The sequence below is a fragment of the Myotis yumanensis genome, unplaced genomic scaffold (assembly GCF_028538775.1).
Source record: "Myotis yumanensis isolate MYYU_CA2020_CCGP unplaced genomic scaffold, mMyoYum1.0.hap1 SCAF_3, whole genome shotgun sequence".
Taxonomy (NCBI): domain Eukaryota; kingdom Metazoa; phylum Chordata; class Mammalia; order Chiroptera; family Vespertilionidae; genus Myotis; species Myotis yumanensis.
The window spans coordinates 152,983,710-153,008,445 of record NW_027223754.1 but is presented as its reverse complement, the minus strand read 5'-3'; the positions used below and the strand labels follow the sequence as shown (position 1 = coordinate 153,008,445).

The window sequence follows — 24,736 nt, the reverse complement described above, 5'->3', positions numbered from 1 at the left end:
AATATAGCAATGATTGCCACATACAGAAGAGGTTTAAGATCCCATAATGAGAGGTAAATACAAGTTAAAAAGTAAAAACCAACTATATGGTACCTGAGAAACAAACCTACCAGTAAAGTAAAATAAGACCAAAAAAGGTAAAAGCAAAGGAATAGACTATTTAAATTGTAAACAAAAAGAAAGCTGAGAGTGAAATACCAATTCAGAGAAAATAGAGTTTAAATAAAAAATAATATGATAAAGAGGATAATTTAATACTCTCTTTCACAATGAAAAGAGAATAGTTTTAACTAATGTATATCAGACATGTTTCTACAGAACAGGAGATACAACTTCAGTCCTGTGTGAAGCAAAGGAGTAGAGCAAAATCTAGAATTTCAGTCTGTCTTAGCTATAGAAAAAATTGTGAAATTCTGCCCATTAGTCCTAGAAAGCTGTGAATTAGCTTATTGGCTGCTCAGAAACTTGGAAGATAAGCAAAGTTACCCAGAAAAGTCAAAATATAAAGCCTGCTATAGTCACATATGTGAGATCCAAATGTAAAAGCCTTGCTTAGAACCAGAACCAAAGACTAAAATAATATTAAATTAGTCCAGATAAAAATATTGTGTTATCTTCTCACGTTGAAATACAGCAATGAGAATGATCAATAGCACCACACACAAATATGGGTGAACCTCATAAATGCAATGCTGAATGAAAGACGCAATTCAGAAAATGATATACAGTTTATATAAAAACAGACCTAACCAACAGTGTTAAAAGACATGATGGTATAAAACTATAGTAACCCAGACCTTGAACCTATTCCTAAACCTAACCCTCCCTACACATCAACCTAATCTATCCTAAATCTAACCTTAAACCTAATCTCTGAATTTAACTCTAATCCTAAAAGGAAAAAAAAGACAGGATGGTGATTACTCTTGTACAAGATGGGGTTGGTATTGACTGAAATAGGGCTCAAAGCTAGCTTCTAAGGTGTTGGTAATGTTTGTTGATCTCAGTGAGAGTTACAGAAAGGGGTTCACTTTCTGAAAATATATGAAGCTGTATATTTATGATATTGTCCTTTTATAGGGAGGTTACATTTCATATACTTTAAGAAATATATCCATTATATGTTACACTTCAATAAAATGAAAGGAAAATAGGTCCTACTCTATTAAAACTCAATTAAAAACAAAACTCACTTTCTAAAGACACTTCCCAACCCTGGGCAATTTCCACTTGTCCTTTACTCAGGACAAATGAAACTGCCTCAGGAAAAAAATAATGACCTTTACCCAATGAAATCACAAGAACAAGTGACAAACATTCAAATATAACAAATACCAACAGTGATGATAACAGTGTTTGTAAGTTCTGGGTTCCCAAAAAGAATACCAGTGAAATCTTATCCATCAATAAATTATGAGAGTCACTGCAGTGGGGGAGGACACAACCTTGGTAGAGACTGGGTAATGTCTCAGAAGAGGAAACTCAAGACAAGATATATATAGGGTTTTAGGTCCTGGGCTAGGTGATTTTGAGGTGTGTCTTGGAGGGCAGGGAACTGGTTGGGGATTGGGTAAAATTTATTACATAACAGTGTTGGATGGATGAACACAGTGACACTAGGATCTTGAAGCACGTTCTTGATAAGTAAGCTATTTTAATTGGTTTACAATCTTAATCTCCAGGAACAATTATTTCCAGGACCAAGTTGCTAAGCTAGATTGGCCTGGGTAGGCAAAACCAGGAAAGTATAATTTGGTCCAACATTGATTAGCACAGGGACAAGAAAGTATGTTGTTTTATGATGATTTATATTTTCAAATTAATTACAAATGATGTGTGTGTGTATATAGGGTGTCCAAAAAATGTATGCACATACTTTGAATAATTATAAAGGCAGTGCTTATTAAAATATATATCATTTTCAAAATTGAGCTATCAGCTGTTACAGTATATATCAGGGGTGGGCAAACTTTTTGACTCAAGGGCCACAATGGGTTCTTAAACTGGACCGAAGGGCCGGAACAAAAGCATGGATGGAGTGTTTGTGTGAACTAATATAAATTCAAAGTAAACATCATTACATAAAAGGGTACGGTCTTTTTTTTTTTTTAGTTTTATTCATTTCAAACGGGTCGGATCCGGCCCGCGGGCCGTAGTTTGCCCATGGCTGGTATATATACATTTTGGGGGGACACCCTGTATAGTTATACAAGACTGGGCAAAATAAGTTTATAGTTATAATACAAATAACTAGTACAATAATTAATAAATAATATAAGAATAAACTCTGCCCAGCCGGTGTTGCTCAGTGGTTGAGCACTGACCTATGAACCAGGAAGTCACAGTTTGATTCCTGGTTAGGGCACATGCCTGGGTTGCAGGCTCTGTCTCTAGTAGGGGGTGTGCAGGAGGCAGCCAATCAATGATTCTGTGTCATCATTGATGTTTCTCTCCTCTCCCTCTCCTTCTTCTTTCTGAAATCAATAAAAATATGGATTTTTTTTAAAAATTACAATTTGCTTACTATTTCCTAATGTCAATAAATTTCTGTAATTTCTTTACTTATTTTTGTCACCATCATACTTACATAGAAAAGATAATTGCATCTTATTGGAATGATTTTTATAAATTTAATAAAGCTATTGTTAATGACTTATTGGTTGTTAGATGGCCAACCCCTACTGAAAGTAGCTAACAAAGAGTTTGAAACAAAGGTTCTTGGCCAAGCTATGAAAAATCTTTCAAAGTGGTTAACACATTTCTTGAGTATTACTGAAACCTTGATAAACTTAGGAAAGAATTTTTGCCAGGTTTCCCAAGAAATTTGTACTTGCGGACTTCTAGTAGATGTGTACTGTTTTCAGGCAACAAACTGAAGGCATCAGGCTTATCAATATCAGACCCTAATGATTGATAGTTCTTTTTTTTTGTAGACAAGGAATAAAACTTCACCAAATATGTAATATCTGATTATCAGTATCTGATATTGTTAAGCAAACAAACAACAACAAAACACAGGATGAGATGAGGAGCAAGGACCCAGCTACTATAAAATGTCAAGAACACAGAACTCAGAACAGATGCAGCACAGTCACTAACGAAGTACACAGTTTGGGTCAAGTCACCTCTCTGGACTTAAATTTCCTTCCAGTCATAAAATTTTCCTTATCAAATTATCTATAATGTCACTTTGGAAGACAGAGACCAGAGCATCAAATTCAGGAAAAGTAAATTTTTGCTAATGGAGGGGATGGAAACTTTATCCAAAAAAATTGAGGACTTTGCATCAGGGCAGAGAGGTGAGTCAGTCAGGCACAACAACTGAAGGCTCTGATGGCCTACTCCACACCTGTCCCACTTGCTCCCTGGCTACCAAGACTGCCTTCAAGTTGAAACGTACTGGACACAAGTGGCAAAAAAAAAAAAAAAAAAAAAAATTGTAGCCCAACTTCACAAGGCTTGACATAGAAAGTTTATGGCAGCATTCAATTTGACCACCTCTATTTGACAAAAGACTGCACACCTATGTGCTTTCAAGTCACATCATAGAAATAAAAGTTGACTTTTAAAAATACCTTCATATATGGTAAGATATATATCATAAGGTTCGCCATTCTAACCATTTCTTAGTGGCATTAATCACATTCACAATGTTTGCCTCTATCGCCATTTAATTTTTTTATGAACATTTATATTCATTCATCTGTCACTGCTGCAGGCCCTATGCTGAACTCTGGGGATTACATGTTCAAAATTGACATGATCTTCAAGGACCACGGAGGGTGCTGTCTTTATGGACAGGGGAAGGTGAGCAGTGTAAGGCACAGTGGATGCACTGCAGAGGTCAAAGGGAGGAATGGGCGATCTTCCAAAGCACAATTCCGGAATCAGAGTTGGCCGGTCTCAGCGCCCCGAAGGGGCGGGGCCTGTAAGAGGGCGGGGCGGAAAGCTATAGGCGGGGCTTTGGGAGACGCGGGGGCGTGGCTGTGGGCGGGGCCTGAGCCGGGCTCGGACGCAGGCGGGAGGGAGGGGCTGTGGGCGGGGCGGGGCGGGGCGTGGGCGGGGCGTCAGGGCCGCGGGCCGCAGGTGCTGGTGGTTCTGGGTCTGGGCCTGGGCCTGCACCGGACGCCTCTCGGGCCGCGGCCCTGAGTGGCGGCGTCGCCTCGGCCCCGGGCCTGGGCGGCGGTGGCCTGGCAGGAAGCCCAAGTGGGATGCGGCTGACGCGGAAGCGGCTGTGCTCGTTTCTCATCGCCCTATACTGCCTCTTCTCTCTCTACGCCGCCTACCACGTCTTTTTCGGGCGCCGCCGCCGGGCACCGGCCGCCTCTTCGCGGGGCCTCCGGAAGGGGGCGGCCCCAGCGCGGGAGGGGCGCGGCCGAGGTAGGACCCGGCGCAGTGGCCTCTGTCCCGGCTGCGCGGGGCGGCGGGGCGGTGGGGGCCGGGCGGAGCCACGCCGCGAGCCCGGGATCCCGCTCCGGGGTCCAGCATTGCCCGGCGCCCCGCCTGCGCGCTCCCTCCCGCTCTCCTTCGCCGGCCCTGGGCGCGGGGTTGGGGGTGCACTGAGACCTCAGTCCGCCGGAATCCCACACGTCGTCCCCAATTGCCCCCCCAAAGCCGACAGACCCGCACCCCTTTAAAACCTCTTCAGTGTCCAAGACGTCGCCACAGTGTGCCCGGCTCCTCGGGGATGCCGCGGGGCTCAGTGCATCCATTTCCATGTTGGAACCGAGAGCCTTCTCTAGCCACGCGGTGATTTCCGAAGGCCAGGGCGCTTGACCCCCAAATCCTGGTCCCCTGGCCTGTGCCAGGAGCGGACATTCATTCATCTCTCCCCTTTATTCAGAAATTTGCACAAGAGAATATAAAAGTGTTGGACACTTTATTGGAAGTCAAGTGTTTATGTGTAGGCTACGTATATGCAATCAAGAGTTGCACAAGTTAAACTTGTAACTTGATACATATTATCCACTTATTTTAGAAGGTTTTTGTTTGGGAGTGATAATTTTGTGTTTGGGGTTAAGTTTTATCTCTAAGATCTTTCACAATAAAGGGTTGATAGAAATTAGATTCTAATTTCCTTTTTGTAATGTGTACGTCTAACCAGTTCAGATTTAGTTCACCTCTTTGAAGAGCTGAAGTTAGGGTGAAATTAGAACTCTCTAACATCTCATTTGAATGGCTTGACTTTAGCTACAGCTCTACCTTACTAATGAACACTGTTACTGTTTTTAAAACGCAGAACAATCTACTTTGGGAAGTGAAGAATGGAATCCTTGGGAAGGAGATGAGAAAAATGAGCAACAACACAGATTTAAAACTAGTCTCCAAATATTAAATAAATCCATGAAAGGGAAAACAGACTTCCGAGTACAAATCTGGGGCAAAGCTGCCATTGGTAAGTTAACGTGTAGAGCCAAGACATGTAAAAAGCATCAGAAAATGTACTTTATTAATATTCAATTCATTTTAATGCATTTATAGTTTATTTCTTTATTTGTTAAAGATATCATGATGCATTTTTTCAGGGTTTTTTTCAGTATTTTATTTCTCCTTTCTGTTAGGCAATATCTGTGTAAATACATGCACTCATTCTATTGTTGGTCTTTAGTTGAGCACAGGTTGATTTGTAGATACAAAGAATGGGTCATGTAAGCATTATAGTTACATGCTTGTGTCAACTGAATTTTTATGAATCTATGTTTATCGATACTTGATACACAAGTACAAGTTGTGGCCACTGGCCTTGATAAGATTGAACTGAACAAAGTTAAACCAGGTTCTTTTTTTATTTCTCAGAGCCTTTCATAGGCCAATATTCATTGTCAATTTCATTGTCAATGTCCAAGAAAGGGATATAGTATGCAGCTGATTAACCTTGATTGCCCACAAAAGCATTTTCCTCTGAGTATCATGAGAGCCTAGCATTCCAAGTTATATATTATGCTCAATTAGAGAATGGAACCCTCAATTCTTAGAAGAGTCAGAAAGAATTTAGTGATTTAGAAGGGGCTTTATTTGGCCTTTAAACATGAGTTGGATTTATACGTACAGTAAGGGATATGGATAGAAAGTGCCAGATGAGAGGAAAGTAAAAGAGGACAAAGCCTGCCCCATGTTGTTCCATAAACTCATTCACACTTGTATGCAAATATACATGCAAGATTACTAACTGCTCTTTAAATTTCAGGTACCCAGAACCAGGCCCCCAATCATCAAGTTCTAACAATTTTTTTCTTTATAAAATCTCTAATATTAATTTCTTCGTTTAAATTAACATTTTCTCATTCTAGTTTTTAATTAAATCTACATCTTAACAAGTTTTCATTATTTCCAGACTTTTCGTTTTTAATCTAATAAGCACAAAGTGGCAGATGAGTTTTATCAAATTTTACTTTCATCAACCTATTCCCCAGGCACAGTAATAGCATACCAGTTATAGATATTCCCACTTAAAAAGGGAGAAAATGGTAGTAATATTGAGTCACTGGTCCAAACAATTTTGAAATTCAACCAGGGAAACTCCATTAGTTTTAAGGCCTGGGAATAATCTGTGGCACAAGCTTTGCTTCTGGCCTTTCAGCTCTGGCTTTGAAGTCATTCTTCCTTTTTCATGAAGGTTAGCAAGTGTTTTCAGATCAGTAGTTTTCCAGCCTGTTTCTTGAAGATAGGATTTTGGAAGTCCAGCAGCCTCCTCTCATTTCAGCTTCTCTGGGTCTCTTTAGTCCAAGCTGTCAGTGTTTCTGCTGATATAACATTCTCAAGAACCTTGTGGGTCTCCTATGTATGTCATGAGGACTTGCTGCATTAGGAAAGAGCTCCTCCACAGGTTTTTCCTGGACAACCCCATCTCTATTTCTGGCTTCTGCTAAGATTACTGAAGGAGATACATAAATTATGCATCTAATATCTTCAAAGAGCCCTCTATATGACTAAATAGTATGATCTTTTTATATTCTGAGGCTCTAGCCTAAAGATATCAAGTCATATCCTTGGCCTCCTCTCAAGAGCATTCTTTTCCGACAGTGAATCTCCTAAATTTTCACCTCTTTTGCAATCTGAGTAGGCTGAGAATTTCCTAATCATCAAGTCCTGGTTCATTTTTACTTAACAGTTTTTTCCTCAATCTCTCTTTCCTCTCATGTTTTACTATAATTAATAAGAAGAAACTGGGCCACAGCATCAACATTTTGCTTAGAAATCTCTTCAGCTAAATATCCAAATTTATTGTTTACAAGTTCTGCTTTCCACACAACTGCAGGACACAATTCAGCTAAGCTTTCTGCTGCTATACGTAATATGCCACTTAACAAAGGGATACAGTCTGAGAAATGCCATTAAGTGATTTCATCCTTGTGCAAACATCAGAGTATACTTACACAAACCTAGATGGTATATCCTACTACTGTAAATATATGTGCTATACTTTTCTATGACTAGCAGCACAGTAAGTTTGTTTACACCAGCATCACCACAAATTCGTGAGTAATGCATTGTACTATGACTTGATGACATTGCTAGGCATAGGAATTTTTTAGCTCCATTATAATCTTACTAGAGGCCTGGTGCACGAATTCACGCATGGGTGGGGTCCCTCGGCCTGGCCAACTATCAGGGCTGATTGGGGCCATCTCACCCAGTCCCAATTGGGGCCAGTTGGCCAGGGAGAGAGACCGAGGGAGGTTGGCCGGCTACGGGAGGTTGGCTGGCTACGGGAGATTGGCTGTGGGATCGCACTGACCATCAGGGGGAAGCTCCTGTGTTGAGCTTCTGCCCCCTGGTGGTCAGTGCACATCATAGCGACCAGTCGACTGGTTGTTCAGTTGCTTTCAGTTGCTTAGGCTTTTATATATATAGACTAGAAGCCCTTTGCAGGAAGATTCCTGCAAGAATAGGACTTCCTCGGGCCGATCGTGCCACCAAGCCCCGCCGCCCAGGGCCGCACACAGGGGTCCCGGCTGGCGGCGAGGCTTAGGCGGCACAATTGCGTCGCCAAGCACCGCCGCCCAGGGCTGCACGCAGGGGTGCTGGCTGGCAGCGGGGCTTAGGCGGCACACGGGGGTCCCGGCTGGCGGCTCGCGCTAGCCCGCCCTGCCTACAGTATGCAAATTAGCTGCCATCTTTGTTAGTGGCTAATTTGCATATTGCTCTGATTGGCTGATGGGTGTAGTGAAGGTACAGTCAATTAGCATCTTTGTCTTTTGTTAGATAGGATGAGACCACCATCTAATATGCAGTCCATCACTGACTGAAATGTCATTATGTGGTGTATGACTGTATAACAAATGGTCCACTTTTCTCTAGTTTTTAATAGCATGTTACTCATTTTCTAAACCCTCACCAACAGTGCTTTTAATGTACATATTTCTACCAACAGTCTGCTTATGATTTAGGTATCCCCTAAGATGATAGGTTTTTTTCCTACTGTGCTCCCAACTTTTTCTGAGTTCTCACCAGCAGAGTCAGTAACATCCGTATTTCTGCCTACAATTTGTTCAAGGCAATTTAATCTAGGCTTTTTTAAAAATCATACTCCTCAAAATTCTTTCAGCTTCTTTCCATTACCTAATTCCAAAGCCACTTCCAGAATTTAAAATATTTGTTATATTATACCCCATTTATAGGTACTCATAATATATAAGTATATAATCTCTAGTTTCCTATAGCTGCTGTACCCTATTACCAAAAATCTATTTTCCTAATCAAATGATATAAAAGAGCAGAACTTATGCTCATTCTACATACCAGAGTAGATCAGATAGTAAATGGTTTTGTTTATGTAATTACTAGGTTTGTATCTCTGGGAGCATATTTTTGAAGGCATACTTGATCCTACCGATGTGACTGCTCAATGGAGAGAAGGAAATTCAATTGTAGGAAGAACACATTACAGGTATTAATTTTACAACATTAACCTTTGCTGGTTTACCATACAATGTTTTTTGTAAATACTAGAAGGAAAATAAGAGGAAACTATATCATAGAAAGTATTTCCACTTCAACTTGTTAAGAATAGAGAAATCTCACCCAGTCAGCATGGCTCAGTGGTTGAGCATCGACCTATGAACTTTACTGCAATACTAAAAATCTGTTTTTTACATTCAATAACATCAGTGTATTGTTAAGACATTTTTGAGCTTTTATTTTTATAAAACTTTTAATTATAACTGCATATTTTCTAAAGATTTTTAATAGATAGACTTAAGATTTAATTTAGAAAAATTATGATAATTTTATCATATGAAAGAATGCTATTTTCTATTAGATTTTGCTTTTTATTGAAATAAAAAATAAAAATAATTATTTTAAAATGCCTTTCTGTAAAAATGATGTTAGGGGAAAATTTTTAACCAAAGATTCTTTTTTCTGTTAGGATTCCATTTCTTAGAGAAATCAAGAGGAAAAATTGTGATTAATCTCATTTTTAATTGAATTTTCACTGCATTCTTTTTTCTTTTTTTTATTTTATACTAGAGGCCTAGTGCACAAAATTTGTGCATGGGGGAGGGGGTCCCTCAGCCCGGCCTGCACCCTCTTCAATCTGGGACCCCTTGGGGACATCCCTCTTGCAATCCGGGACCCGCTGGCTCCTAACCACTCACCTGCCTGCCTGCCTGATCGCCCCTAACCACTCTGCCTGCTGGCCTGATCACCCCTAAAGACCCTCCCCTGCCAGCCGGCCTTCCCTTTGCTCCTTTCCCATTATTAATAACTAGACTAATTACAATGGTATCACTTCCAAACTCTATGTGTTTCAGAAGGGATAAGTGACTCATTATTCACCAGTGAATCATCAGTAACATAGTCTGTCTCAGCATATGAGTACATGAATACGTGTAGGGCACACTGAACTTCTGAGTCAGCCTCGTGAAGCCCTGTCACCTCTGGGCAGAGGAGCCGTGTGAATGAGTTGTAAGTGTATAGACTTTGCAGCCAAAATATCTCAGTTCAAATTTCAGCTTTACCTATTATTAGCTATCTGACATTGAGCAGGTTTCTTCTCTCTGTGCCTGGATTTCTTTATGTTTAAAATAAGGCAAATAGTAGTTTCTACTTCACCAGATTGCTATGAAGATTAAATGCATTAAAAGATGTATAGTCGCCCCAGCCAGTTTGGCTCAGTGGTTAGAGTGTCAGCCTGTGGACTGAAGGGTCCCGGGTTCGATTCCAGTCAAGGGCACATGCCCGGGTTGTGGGCTCCATCCCCAGTGGGGGGCGTGCAGGAGGCAGCCAATCAATGATTCGCTCTCATCATCTCTGTCTCTCTCCTCCCATCCTCTCTGAGATCAATAAAAAATTTATTTTTTTTTAAAAGATGTATAGTCTCTGGCACATAATAATCACTATAGAAGTCTTGTTAAAAATACTTAAATAGGTACTGCAACATCTCCCTCCCTTTCAGTTCTACTTTTTCTGTGCTTCCATTACTGTCTACTATTTCTCTATCATGTACCTCCCCACAAATACCTTATTGATATATTCTTTATATTAATATATTCAAGTAGGTTACAAGCCAGCCTGAGATCCATTCTGTCTCTTGAAGGAACTTTGCCTATCTCTACTCATATTCATCATATGTTGATTTATGGTTTGAAATCTTCAGGCAACTTTAGTTTTCATTTCTAAGGAGGAATCTTACTTCTGCTCATCATGGCCTTTGCTTATCCCCGGAAGACTCCCTTCTAAATCCTGTAATTTCCATGTGCAGGCATTATCATAATATATATAGAAATTTATACTTATTTGATAAGACAAAAACCAGATGCTAACTCGTTATCAATATTCAATTCTAATATTTTCAATAAGCATCTGTCACTTACAAAAAAGTTGAACGTATTTCCAAAGATCATGATAGAATAAAATATGTCTGATCCTATTTTTTTAGAATTTCCAGATATTGCTACTATAAGAAGGTAGTGAGCTCATTACTCATCACAGTGAGTGCAAGCTTTTTTTAAAATATATTTTATTGATTTTTTTACAGAGAGGAAGGGAGAAGGAGAGTGATAGAGAGTTAGAAACATCGATGAGAGAGAAACATCGATTCAGCTGCTTCCTGCACGCCCCCTACTGGGAATGTGCCCGCAACCAAGGTACATGCCCTTCACCAGAATCGAACCTGGGACCCTTCAGTCCGCAGGCCGATGCTCTATCCACTGAGCCAAACCAGTCAGGGCGAGTGCAAGCTTTTATAGGAACATTCAACTTGTAGATTTTATATAAAATGATTTAAAATTTCTGGTTGTTCTCTTTTTTCTTTGTGTCTTGTTTTGTTACAGCTTCATCACTGGTCCAGCTGTAGTCCCAGGGTACTTCTCAGTTGATGTGAATAATGTGGTACTCATTTTAAATGGAAGAGAAAAAGCAAAGGTCTTTTATGCCACCCAGTGGTTACTTTATGTACAAAATTTAGTACAAACTCAAAAACTCCAGCATGTTGCTGTTGTTTTGCTTGGAAATGAACATTGTAACAATGAATGGATCAACCAATTCCTCAAAAGAAATGGAGGCTTTGTGGAGCTGCTTTTCATCATATATGACAGCCCTTGGATTAATGACATGGATGTTTTTCAGTGGCCTTTAGGAGTAGCAACGTAAGTACAAAATATTAGGCATGTTTCTAGACTAAGACCTGAATTTCAGAACCAGGGCGATTGTGTTTTAGGTTTGCAATAAATATAGTTCTTTTGAGATCATTGAGGCCAGGTACAATCTTTCCCATGGGAAAAAATATGGTTTGGTCTCCTGCTTCAGCAACGATAATAATGTTTTTAGAGTATTTTCACCTTTTAAGTTTATCAACAGTTCCTTAAAGAGAGGTTTAGCAGAGGATGGCAGACAAACAGATCCCCTTAAAGCCATTATTGTAGAATCTCTATAATTAACAGTTTTTTTAAAAAAAACCCTACTTTTCTTTAAAGGTAATATTAAATCAGGAGCACACTGTACCTTTGGGCTTGGAAGCATTATACCAGTAATATGATCAGATCTGCCACTAAGACTGATTGCACACATTTCTATTAAAAAGAAGAACTAATTAATAGCTAAGGTTTCTCAGAATGTCATATATAAACTCTTTAAAATGGAAAACTTGCCCAGCCCCTGTGGCTCAGGGTTGAGAGCTGTCCATGAGCCAGGAGGTCACAGTTCGATTCCTGGTCAGGGCACATGAGCAGGTTGTTGGGTTGATCCCCAGTAGGGGGCATGCAGGAGGCAGCCAATCAGTGATTCTCATCATTAATGTTTCATTCCCTCTCGCCCTCTCCCTTTCTCTCTCTGAAATCAATTAAAAACAAAACATAAAAAACACTTATTTTTTTATCTTTCTGTTAATAGAGGGGTTTTTTATTAAAAGTAAGTTGGCTTTAAGATGAGTTGCTGCTTTACATAAACTTCCCAGTGACAGGGATTTTTGTCTTTTTATTTTTTTTCCACTACTTTATCTGCAGAGCCTAAAACAGTGCCTGCACAAAGTAGGCACTTAGTAAATCATTGCTGAATGGATGAATTATGAAAAAGTTCACTAACATGATGTCTGAATCAAATATTTACTATACAAGATGTGGCCTTAGTCTGCTGCCTAGTTGATACATGAATATCACCAGAGAAGCACATTAATAAGGCAGAATCCCTGGCTTACCACTACAGTATTCTGATTCAGTAGATTTGGGGTAGGATCAGACAAAAAGGTTAAATTAAGTATAGCCAAGGGATGGATCTGAAAAATCTATCCCTTAAGTAGAGCCTATATTTATTAACTGTTTTGAAGCCAAAAAATATTACTTTTTCACAGTAATACTACCTAACTTATTAATATAGTATGGGATGGAATCTCTGTAATTCTGGTAATGTTGAACTAGCCAATATCTCTGTTTTAAATCAGTGGTTCTCAACCAGGGGCAGTTTTACCCTCTACTCCCTACCCCAGGAGACATTTGACAATGTCTGGAAATCTTTTGGGTTGTTACAGGGGAGGGAAGACAGGTGATGCTGACATCTGGTGAACAGAGAGAGGCCAGGGATGTATCCTACAATGTAGAAGACAGCTTCCGCGACAAATACCGTAATTGTCTGGCCCCAAATGGCGGAAATGCTGAGGTTGAGAAACCTGTCGTAGACTGTTATATAAAGCTTTGCTCTTACGTGAAGGTTATATTTCAGGCACACAGTTTGATTCCTGTTACTTCCAAATGCCCATAAAAATGGGCCAATTGCAATAGGTCTCTCCTGTATGGCACACAAGTTTTTTTGAGTGTTTTTTGTTTTGTTTTGTTTTGTTTTTAATCTACCTACAGCTTTCGAACTGGGAGCTCTTTGCTCTAGCAATATGTATGCTATCACTTGGCTAAAGCACTCACTAAATCATGATCATTATGAATATAAAAGATTATTTATACTTATAAGATCTTGAATTCAACCTGCCTTACAGCTACAGATGTGTAATAGAAGTTGAAGAATATAAAAAACAAAGCCCTTTGGCCCACAGTCTCTATTGCAATTTTGTAAAAGATGTTATTGTGAGAATCTTTTTTTTTTTAAGTCAGTAGATTTAAGGACTTTTCAAAAGTAAGCATGGAAAATTAACTTGTGGGTTTAGAAAGGCATTCTAAATCTCTTCTTTCTATATCATGCTAAGATGTTGGGTTATGGGAATTGTGCCATTTCTGCTGTCATATATTGTTAACTCACATGTACTTGTTTTTATAGGTACAGGAATTTCCCTGTGGTGGAGGCAAGTTGGTCAATGCTGTATAATGAAAGGCCCTACTTATGTAATTTCCTAGGAACTATTTATGAAAATTCATCCAGACAAGCACTCATGAACATTTTGAAACAAGGTGGAATTGATAAGCTCTGTTGGGTTTCAGTAAGAGAACAGTAAGTTCTGTGTTTACTTGATTCATTCATGTTGTTCTCCTGTCTGAGATTTGCTTTATGTGGCAGCACAGGTTTTCCAATGAGACAGTGTTAACTCCACTTAGATTTGTCTTTTCCTAGGAGATAGATTGGTAATTGAAACTATGAAGAACTTGGGTTGTATACGTTTAAAACAGGGAGAATCTCTTATAGCTATAGTTCATCTTGAAGAGGAACACTAGTAACTGTCATATGCAATGTCAATTGTTTGGGTTTCCTCAATCATATTTGTTAGTCAGACTTGACACACAGGGACTAGGGAATGTGCCAATAAGGTCTTGGGTCATCCCTGAGGTGTTCTGCAGACCAGCTCAGTGTTCCAGTATTGGCCTGGAGCACTCCTCCCTCCTTAGGAACCTGACAGCACCCAAGGACTGTTCTTCAGATCCCCAGATCTAACACAGGACCTTGCATAGAGTAGGCCAGGATAAAGGGGCAGTGGATGGATGGATGTACACATTGATTTAATAGGATTGACTTTCTTCCATTGTTTTACCTAGTAATTGTGAACCAGGTGTTCTGGAGTGAAAGAAGACATTTTGGAATTACTCATTTTGTTTTTAAAAGATCAAGTAGAGTTTTGCGTGTATGAAGCAGAGTCACCAAAGAATGAATGTCCTTCTAGATCTAGAAATGCATTCATTGTAGCAGATACTCTCTTCTAGAAAACATAACTCCTAATTCCATTATTTGTGTAACCATAATATATCCATTCAGTCAACAAGCATTTATCAAGCAACTGTTTTAGCCATGAGGGATACAGCAGTGAACAAAATAGTCATAAGTGCCCTCTTAGGACTTAGATGCTTATTGGAGGACACAAATCAGTAAAATATGTGTCAAAAGATGAGAAATGCCATGTTAAAAAAAAAGTTGAGCAGAGAAGCGATGTAAAGAGGATGAGGGATCAGGAGTGGAGAATTTGCTGGTTTAGAGTGGCCAAAGAAAGCACTAGCTAGAGCAGTGATGGCAAACCTATGACACGCGTGTCAGAGGTGACACGTGAACTCATTTTTTTAGTTGGTTTTTCTTTGTTAAATGGCATTTAAATATATAAAATAAATATCAAAAATATACATCTTTGTTCTATTATGGTTGCAAATATCAAAAAATTTCTATATTTGACACAGCACCAGAGTTAGGTTAGGGTTTTTCAAAATGCTGACACGCCGAGCTCAAAAGGTTCGCCATCACTGAGCTAGAAGGTTACATTTAAGCTCAGCCATGAAGAAGGTGCAGGATGAGCCTTGTGTCTGTTTGGGAGAATAGTAGTTCAGGCCAAGGGAGGGCAAATGTGAAGGGCCTAAGGCGGAACCACGCTTACCATGGTTGAGGAACAAGGGACAGTGTGCCTGGAATGGAATGAGTGAGGGTAGTGTATAATGGCAAAGTTTATGGTGGGTATAAAATTATTCTTGTAATTCTTCTCATACCATTGGGCCAGGAGGTCAAGTAGCTGTCCTCCTTGTTTCCCATGGCTGCTTCCAGACCGTTCTCCCCTTTCCCTTCTTAAAACCTGCAATTTTGAATCTCATGCCAGCAGACAAAACCATCCATTACTTTTACTCTTTGATGTCATACTCTGACCTTTGGGTTTATCTCCTTAATTCTTTGAAGAGTTTAGTTCCTGGCACACTCTCTCTGACATTACTCCAGTCTCACTTTTGGTGACTCCCAAATCTAAATAGATGGTCCTTCCATCACCTTGGTCTTGCAGTTACTTTACCTCATCTCCTCCATGATCTGGTCTTCACGTGACCTCAGCTATTCACTATCAAGGTCCTTTCCTAGACCTTATCCTACACATCCTGCTTCTTCTCCATGGTCTCAAGTTCCAGCATCTCTCTCGGTAACCACCATTTCCTGTCAGGCCAGCTCATTCTCTGTAATAATCTCCTACAGTTTAGCTGGGACTTACAACCCATTGTTCCTACTCCCTTTTCATTGTCCTTTGCTCACCTCATACCTTTACTTTCTTCTTTACCCCACTTAAATGTCATAGTCAATCATGGTTAGATGTTGACTATGATTGTTTCTTAATTTAGCAAACCCTAACTCTGGTTAAATCTAGCTCTCTTGCCTGCACCAAACCTATACCCATGCTACCAAACACTTGGAGGAAACTTCCAATCAATCTCACTTTTAATACATGCCCTTGACCCTCAAGTGTTCAACAATCATCCATTTCCCTTGTCTCTGTATTCTTCCGCTCTCCAAGAGAATGTTTCATAACGTGTTCTCTCTTCCAAACTACACATACCTTCTGACCCCATTGCTCATTTTACTGAGAGCATAGGAATAGTCAGGAGAGAACATCTAGCTTTTGAACTGGCCTCTCAGCTTCTACCCTGGCCCCTGTGTAGTCCATTCTCAATACAACAGCCAGATTGATTCTGATACCACACAGGTCAGGTCAGTCACCCCTCTGATCCATACCTGCAAGACAGGATTCTCTGACCTCATCCTTCCCCCATAGCCACTCTGCTTCAGCCACCCTGGCTTCCTTGTGTTCATTGAACATGCCACAAACATGATGTCTCGTGGCCTTTATACTTTCTTTGCACTCTGTTCTCCCCCAGATATTTGCATGTTTTGCTCCTTCACCTCCAGCTCTGTGCTTAGGTGCTCCTGTAATGAGACATGCTCCTGATCACCTATTTCAAATCACAACACTGCCCCCTCAGAAACCCTTCCCTCACTCTGCTTCATTTTTCCTCACAGCACTTACTAGTAACACCTTCTAAATAGCTCACTGACTTGACTTGGTTGCTACTTGTGTCTATCACTACATCTAGATTATAAGCTCCAAGGGGCAGGAATTAGGAGGGTGAGGTAGAGAGAGAAGAACTTGACAGTCATAAAATATTGGCTGAATTAACATTCATTCAGAAATTTTATGCTGACCACTGGATTTTAAAAATGTGTAGCTGTAAACTTTTCAAATTCTTAAATATTTTCAAGAAATCTATTTGGGCAAGATTTTATTTATCTTTTCTGCCTGTCATCTCTATAATAGTTTACCATTGCCTGTAACTAACATTAAAAGGTAAAATCACCCAGTTGGTGTGGCTGAGTGAACCCAGAGATCACTGGTTCTATTCCAGATCAGGGCACATGCCCAGGTTGTGGGCTCGATCCCCAGTAGGGGTATGCAGGAGGCAGCCTATCGGTGATGTTTCTCTCTCATCGTTGTTTTTATCTCTGTATCCCTCTCTATAAAAATCAATAAAAACTTTTTTTTTTAAGTAAAACCTTTTTTTTTTCCACAAAAGATATGCTTAGTAAAGTGAAAACTACAGCTGTTTTTCTGATTTTCCAGGTGGCAGCCTCAGGAAACAAATGAAAGCCTTAAGAATTATCAAGAAGCTTTGCTCCAGAGTGACCTCACATTGTGCCCAGTTGGAGTAAACACGGAATGTTATAGAATATATGAGGCTTGCTCCTATGGCTCCATTCCTGTGGTGGAAGATGTCATGACAGCTGGCAGCTGTGGAAATACATCTGTTTCCCAGAATGCTCCTCTGCAGTTACTCAAGTCCATGGGAGCTCCCTTTATCTTTATTAAGAACTGGAAGGAACTTCCTGCTGTTCTAGAAAAAGAGAAAACTATGACTTTACAAGAAAAAATTCAAAGAAGAAAAATGTTACTTCACTGGTATCAACACTTCAAAACAGAGCTAAAAACAAAATTTACTAATATTTTAGAAAGTTCATTTTTAATAAACAATAAAGGTTAACTATTAATTATCTCTTTGAGCCAAGATCTGATTTTTTAAATGATTCCTAACATTGTGTGTGTGTGTTTGTGTGACTGTGTGTTTATAAATGTTCTTCAAGGTGCCCTTGTACACCCTAGGTTATGTCTGTCATGCTTGACCAAGTGCTCCCTTGCTGGGCCACTCCGAAAATGAAGCTAAAATGTTATTCAGCTCGCTTTTATAAAGATGAACAATTCAGTATTTCTTAACTCTTCTCACCCATTGAACCCACTCTAGGGGAGCAGCATTGTGAAGTGGAAAGACTGGGCTTTGGAGTCAGACAGCCTGAGTTAAAACCTAGCCTCTGCACCTATCTGGGGACCTCGAGGAAGCCACCTAATTGCTCTGTGTCTTGATTCCTTTCAATGTAAAATGGAGATAATGGTACCTCGTAGGGTAAGTTGTAAATATGAAATGAAATAATATATGAAGTACCCAGTATATACAGTAAACTCTAAATAGTTATTTCTGATTCATTTTCTTATTCCTTACTAGTTGGGGTTAAATTTAAATATCACGTGCTCTTTTACATATTTGGGAGTAATCATGCCATGTTGGAAATGTATGTGGACAAATCTTGTGGAGTTAGACTTTTAGATGACTCAAGTTTTGTTGGATCGTGTTGAGGTGGGTGCCTGGATGCAGAAATGAGTCATAATCCATACAAAACATGGACTGGGGCAGTCAGAACCAAAAAATTAGTGCCTGAACGCTACAGAAGTTGTCACTGAAGGCCAGAGAAGGCAGGTCAGCTCAGAAGAGCGCTTGATGCAGAGGCTGCCGGACGCCCTTGGAGAGCAGTGGCTTTGATTGAGGCTGACGAGTGGTCTTTATCTTCAGGTCCTTGGGCTCCCGAGAGGATGCAGGGGAACATGGGCTCAATCTGTTCATTTGCCTGCTTTTTATTTTTTCAGAAATGCTATGGCTTAATTTCTGTGAAACCAGGGGATTAACATCATTGCTAATGAGGCTGTTTTTGTCTCATTATATGAATGGCCATAGATATTCAATAGGTATACATTCCCCCAGACTTTCATGGACCCAGAGCTTACACAGGGACTCCACATCATCAGAAGGTCTGGCAGTCTGGATATGAAGAGCCTTACCTTAACATCATATTGAAGAATTGTGGTGCCCGCCACAACCCTATTCAATTCTGAGGGAATTGTCCCTGCTAAAAACACCACAGGAGGGAACCATTTTATTCTATGTGTCTCTCCTTTTATGGACCAACTTCAGGTGACAGCTGTGGACACTTTATTCAGGGTACCCTGTCAGTAGGCTTCCTGATGACCCTGAACATTAGTATCAAGAAATAATAACTGAGGCAGATAGCTAGTTCAAGGCCTTTGTAAACTAGAAAATACTGAGAACCTGTGAGTCAGCTGCAGGAACAGAACCTGAAAGGATGCAATAATAGGAGCTATAAGGTGGAGTTGGGCTATGAGAGGAGCAAAGATGCTAAGAACAAGCTCAAGAAGAGAATCTACCCAGAGCTGTTGGGGTGGTTCCTATGGGTTTTCAGATCCAACACCTGTGAACTTTGAGATGCTTTTTTATTCCCCTATCGTGTATCTTCAGAATTATCTCCTTTCTTGAGCCTTCACCCTCTTTGCTCCTGGTTACTTGAGCTGACTTCTGAACCAGAAGAGCCTACCCAACACTACAGCCAAACGCTTCATCCCGAGTCCCCAGTTTGTCTTCCATGAACAGGAGCTGCCAGGCCCAAGGTTATAACACACTTCTCCTGTGAGTAGGTCAAAGAAGTCTCTGTGCTATATTTCACCAACAAGACTGGATCATCTTTCTCTTTATGTGGTACTTGCTGTTGCCCATAATTCTTTCAAAGACTGCTTTCTGCATTGATGTATTTGTTGCCAGCAAAGCCTTCGGAATGTCAAGATTATGCATGTTAATCTATTTAACTAAAACTGCATTCATTACCTTCTTCCTCCAACACACACACAAACCTATTTGCTCTCAAACCTCCTCAATCTCAGTAAATGGTGTCACTAACCATGCTGTTTCTCAAGCTGGAATCTGTGAATTCCTGTTTCTTCCATCCCACCCCTCCAAGTAATCACCAAGTTCTATACTTTACTGCTTTCCAAATCCATATTTGGTTTAGGCAAATTTTCTAAATAAAATAATCTTTTTCAGGTAGCAAATTACTACAGAAATAATGTCATTGAAATTAATTCCACATTTAGGAAAATATGAAATATTGTTTAGAAAACCTACCTGTGAGATATATTATTAATCTATAAAGTAATTTGAGACTGAAAGCTATATGTGGCATACAAAACTTCTGAATTATCAAATTTAATATGGTATCAGTAATTTCTAACAGTCCTTATCACAAAAAGCAAAAACAGATGTTAACTAGGCTTATTGTAGTGGTAATTTCCCAGTATATACAAATACCAAATTATTATGTTGAACACCTAAAACTAATGTAATGTTATGTCAGGTATGCCTCAATAAAAAGAATTATTTCTACTCTAAGTCCTCCATAAATATGGGACTACTTAAATGTCTAAGAATTAGTTTTCACAAACATCACAAATTATTGTTTAGTCATTAATTACATTTGTTACCAAGAAAACAGTAATTAAAATACCATATTAAGGGCTATAGTTATTTTATTTAAGTCAATTAGACAAAAATGTATCTTTGAGTTCGATACACTCTAGTGCAGCTGTGGGCAAACTACGGCCCGCAGGCCAGATCCGGCCCGTTTGAAATGAATAAAACTAAAAAAAAACAAAACCGTACCCTTTTATGTAATGATGTTTACTTTGAATTTATATCAGTTCACACAAACACTCCATCCATGCTTTTGTTTCGGCCCTCCGGTCCAGTTTAAGAACCCATTGTGGCCGAAACCCGTTTGGCTCAGTGGATAGAGCGTCGGCCTGCAGACTGAAGGGTCCCGGGTTCGATTCCGGTCAAGGGCATGTGCCTGGGTTGCGGGCACGTCCCCGGTGGGGGATGTGCAGGAGGCAGCTGATCGATGTCTCTCTCATCGATGTTTCTAACTCTCTATCTCTCTCCCTTCCTCTCTGTAAAAAATCAATAAAATGTATTAAAAAAAAAAAAAGAACCCATTGTGGCCCTCAAGTCAAAAAGTTTGCCCACCCCTGCTCTAGTGGCAGAATTTTTCTGTAGCAAAAATACAGGTGTTTTTAAAGTTACCAATTGAAAGAAAACTGTTCTTTCTTGTAACTGGCAATCTCTGTCCCTCGGAGCCCTGCGTCTATGCTAGAAGTGAAGCTGCTGTCATGGCACCAGCACAGGGAAATTATGGTCTGGGCTCTTCAACTGTCAGGATGTATTATTGTTGAAGTCATTTTATTACAGTGATTGTTATGTGTCTTCTTTTACTGTTAAAAGAACTTTTTCGAAAAAAGGAGCAAATGTTGTCTGTAGCTGAAGGTGCTATTTAAGGTGATGGCTCCTGCCATTCTGTTGAGCTACTCGGTGTTCCTGGGTCTCTCCTGTTCATGTCATTACACTTTTTTCTCTTGCTAATTTGCTTTTCTCTTGCTAATCTGTCTCATGATGATTTAATTATCAGTCCATCCAGAAAACCTTCAGGGGTAGAGGATAATTGTCCTGCCTGACACATTATCCTTGTGGGGTCCAGAACAAGTTGTCTTAAATACCTCAATCCCTCTTTATCTCTGACCCTCACCTGCATGGGGGATCTCTGACTCTCATGCGTGTGGGGTTCCCATACATATGTATGTATGTATTAAATTTGGTTGTTTTCTATTGCCAATCTGTCTCAGATCTATTGGATAATTAGATCAGCCAGAAGACCTTGAGGGTAAAGGAAACTTTGGTTCTCCCGCTATATGGTAAAATTTATCTAAGTACAGTGGAACCTCGGTTCTTAAACTTAATTTGGTCGGGAAGGCTGCCCAAAAACGGAAGCATTTTTCCCCATTAGAAATAATGTAAATTAAGTTAATCCATTCCAGACCCCCCAAACGATTCCCTGTTTTAACCTTTTGTCAGGGACTAGGACATGACTACCTGCTACAAACTGCTTTTAGTTAAAAAGTTTTCATACCATTCTTTGTGGTTACTTTAGGTCTCTGAGTTTGCAAGGCCTCACATAGGCCTCCCCTGAACTTGTCACAGCATGTAGCCCCTTTTCATCTGCAGATGTTTCTTACATTGACAGGATTAAAAAATAGAGAATAGTTAGTATATAAGGAAAAGACATCGTCAAGGATAAATTATCAAATTATAACATTTTAAAAAACTTTATCGAAGGGATTTCTGTCACACAGACTTAGGAGAAGAGAAGGAAAATAAGCCAAGTTGTCTATCAAGTACTTACCTATACTAATTTATCTGTAACAGATAGATGAGAGATGGTAGGTAGATAGATAAAATACAAGGTGGGGCAAATGTAGGTTTACAGTTGTTGAGTACCTAAGAGTTTATTCTTGTATTATTTATTTTCCATACAAACAACTGTATATATATATATATATATATATATATATATATATATATATAATCAGCTTTAGGCTCTAAAGTAGAAATAAAGAAACAAAATTTTAATTGTAATATGCAGTGGAAGATGGACATTTGCTGTGCAATGTCAGCTTTGTCCAGGAGAGGGAGCTGCGAAACCACAAATAGTGTCATGGTTTCCTGAGTTTTTGCTGGTTATTTCTCAACTGAGGCAAGGAGGATAATAGGGAACTGGGGGGAAAATGCTATTGAATTTTGGATAGAGAAGTCTTCTGAGTGAGTGATTGTCTCCCACACTGCAGCAAGAATCAGGACGAAACCTTTCATTCTTAAATGAACCAGTTAGAATCCAGAATGTGTTCATTGTTTAATGAAAGATGGGTTTGTGTTTTTAAAGTTTGCACAATCAGAAACCTAAAAAGTAGGTAATTTTTGGCAAAAGAGCAGTGTTCAAGTTTCTCAGTACTTCAATAGCTTTTAAATTCTTAATGACAAAAGACAAATGTGAGTACTTATATTTTATTAAATATAATACATTCATTAGTTTCCTCCTGTAAATTTCACTTACCGTTTCTGAAGTTGAATAAGTCCTGCTTAAATACCCAGCAAGGCCTGTGGGGACACAATTACATGCTCACATGCACACATCCTGTGCAAGTGGGGTCTGCCTGCTATATTGTTTCACATTACCCAGACAATTCAAGGAAGGGGAACGACAAACAGCCAGTAAACACATGTAAACACATTTATCCTTGCTAGTAACCAGGGAAATGCAAATTGAAATAAAAAGGAGATACCAGTTTAGATTTATCATATTGGCAAAAATTTTAAAGTATTTAGGCACCTTCATGTACAATGGAAGAGTTGAAATTGTTACCACACATCGCAGAGCAATTTGGCACATAAAATGAAGTTAATGATGCCTATGCCCTGCAGCCCCGCTATTCCATTCCGCTTACATTGAAAACCTAGCTGCACACTACACTCATTATCCCAATGCGTTATCAGCCCACCACCCTGTAAGAAACTCTCACCCATGTGCATAAGGAAACAAATTTTAAAATAGCTCCCTAGCTGGTTTGGTTTAGTGGATAAAGCATCAGTCTGCGGGCTGAAGGGTCCCAGATTCCATTCCAGTCAAGGGCGCCCATACCCAGGTTGCAGGCTCAATCTCTGGTCCCAGTCAGGGCACGTGCGGGAGGTGAACCAATTGATGTTTCTCTCACTTCGATGTTTCTCTCTGTCTCTCCCCCTTCCACTTTCTCTAAAAATCAATGGAAAAATATCCTTGTGTGAGGATTAACAAAATATATATTCAGAGCAACATTGCTTATAGCAGTAAAAAATTGGAAACGACAAAAATGTCCATCAACAGGCGAATAGAAACATGAAATGTGTATAATCACTCAATAGAAAACTAATGAAACTGTACAAACTACAGGTACTTGCAGCAACATGACCGAATCTCCCAAATAAAACTTTGAGAGCAGGCAAAAAACACATCCAATGGAATTCTACTTCGCAGTTAAAATGAATGAATTAAGCCTACATAACAATCTTTTATTTATTTTCTATGGCTGCTATAAAAAAAAATTACCAAGAACGTAATGGCTTAAAACAACACCAATTTATTACCTTTACCTGACATTTCTGGAAATCAGAAATTCAGAATGGAGTGCATCAGGCTAACCTCCACGTGTCCGCAGGGCTGTGTGCTTTCTGGAGGCTGGATGGGTGGAACCGTTTACTTGTCTTTTCCAGCTTTGAGAGGCCACTGGCCTTCCTTGGCTCCTGGCATCCTTCCTGCACCATCAACACCACCAACATCATGCCAAGCCTTTCTCACACTGCTCTGCCTCCGCTTCTCCCCTTCTACCTCTCTCTTTAATTTAGAAGAACCCTTGTGATTGGTTACATTGGGCCTACCCACCCAGATAATGCAATGTAGCTCCCTCCTTTAAAGTAACCTCCATTCCACCTGCAACCTGAATTCCTCTCTGCCGTGAAAGGTAACATAGTCACAGGTTCCAGGGATTAGGATGAGGACATCTTGGGGTGAATGCCAGAAGCTGGTCCATCCTTGCTGCTTGACACAGTCACTGCAGGGAAGAAACATCTGCACAGCATATGTTTCAAGGGACCTGGCGTATATGGCATACTGTTCTTAATATGTTTGCTCCCCTTCTTAGTGCTATGTGTTTTAACCAAGGTCACCTCTCTGAGAAAGGTGGTTTCCCCAGGTGGGGGTTTTTCCCTGGAGTTAGGGATTAACAGGACTAAGGAAGGGAAAAATCAGTAAAACCCCTTAACTAAGTGCCAGGTGGGTAGTTAATCACTTTAACTACGAACAATCACACTTAAGCTACATAATCTTTATTTAGGATAATCTCCTTCAGTTACTTCCTTGTAGCTTAACAGAACAATAGAGTAGTGACCTTGGAATGGAGATAACAAGCGCCCTAACCTTTGGAATAGAATGGATAGGATTAAAATCAACTGGTATAAATACAGATGTGGCAGGAGAATAAAGACAGAACCTCGCAACAGAACCTGGCTGGAGAACTTGACTAGAGAAC

General features: G+C 39.9%; 1 protein-coding gene across 2 annotated transcripts; it reads left to right on the top strand.

Moving 5' to 3' along the window:
* The first annotated feature begins 4,110 nt into the window (after positions 1-4,110).
* Positions 4,111-17,663, top strand: RXYLT1 (ribitol xylosyltransferase 1). 2 transcript variants are annotated; one of them, XM_070407651.1, is made up of 6 exons: positions 4,111-4,380; positions 5,240-5,395; positions 8,788-8,890; positions 11,277-11,591; positions 13,705-13,875; positions 17,234-17,663. In XM_070407651.1, the coding sequence occupies exons 1-6, from the start codon at positions 4,212-4,214 to the stop codon at positions 17,649-17,651; spliced, it is 1,332 nt and encodes a 443-aa protein (XP_070263752.1). In that variant the 5' UTR covers positions 4,111-4,211; the 3' UTR covers positions 17,652-17,663. The 2 variants fall into 2 exon arrangements, with proteins under 2 accessions (XP_070263752.1, XP_070263753.1); XM_070407652.1 differs by lacking the exon at positions 4,111-4,380 and adding an exon at positions 4,667-4,749.
* The last annotated feature ends 7,073 nt before the right edge of the window (positions 17,664-24,736 follow it).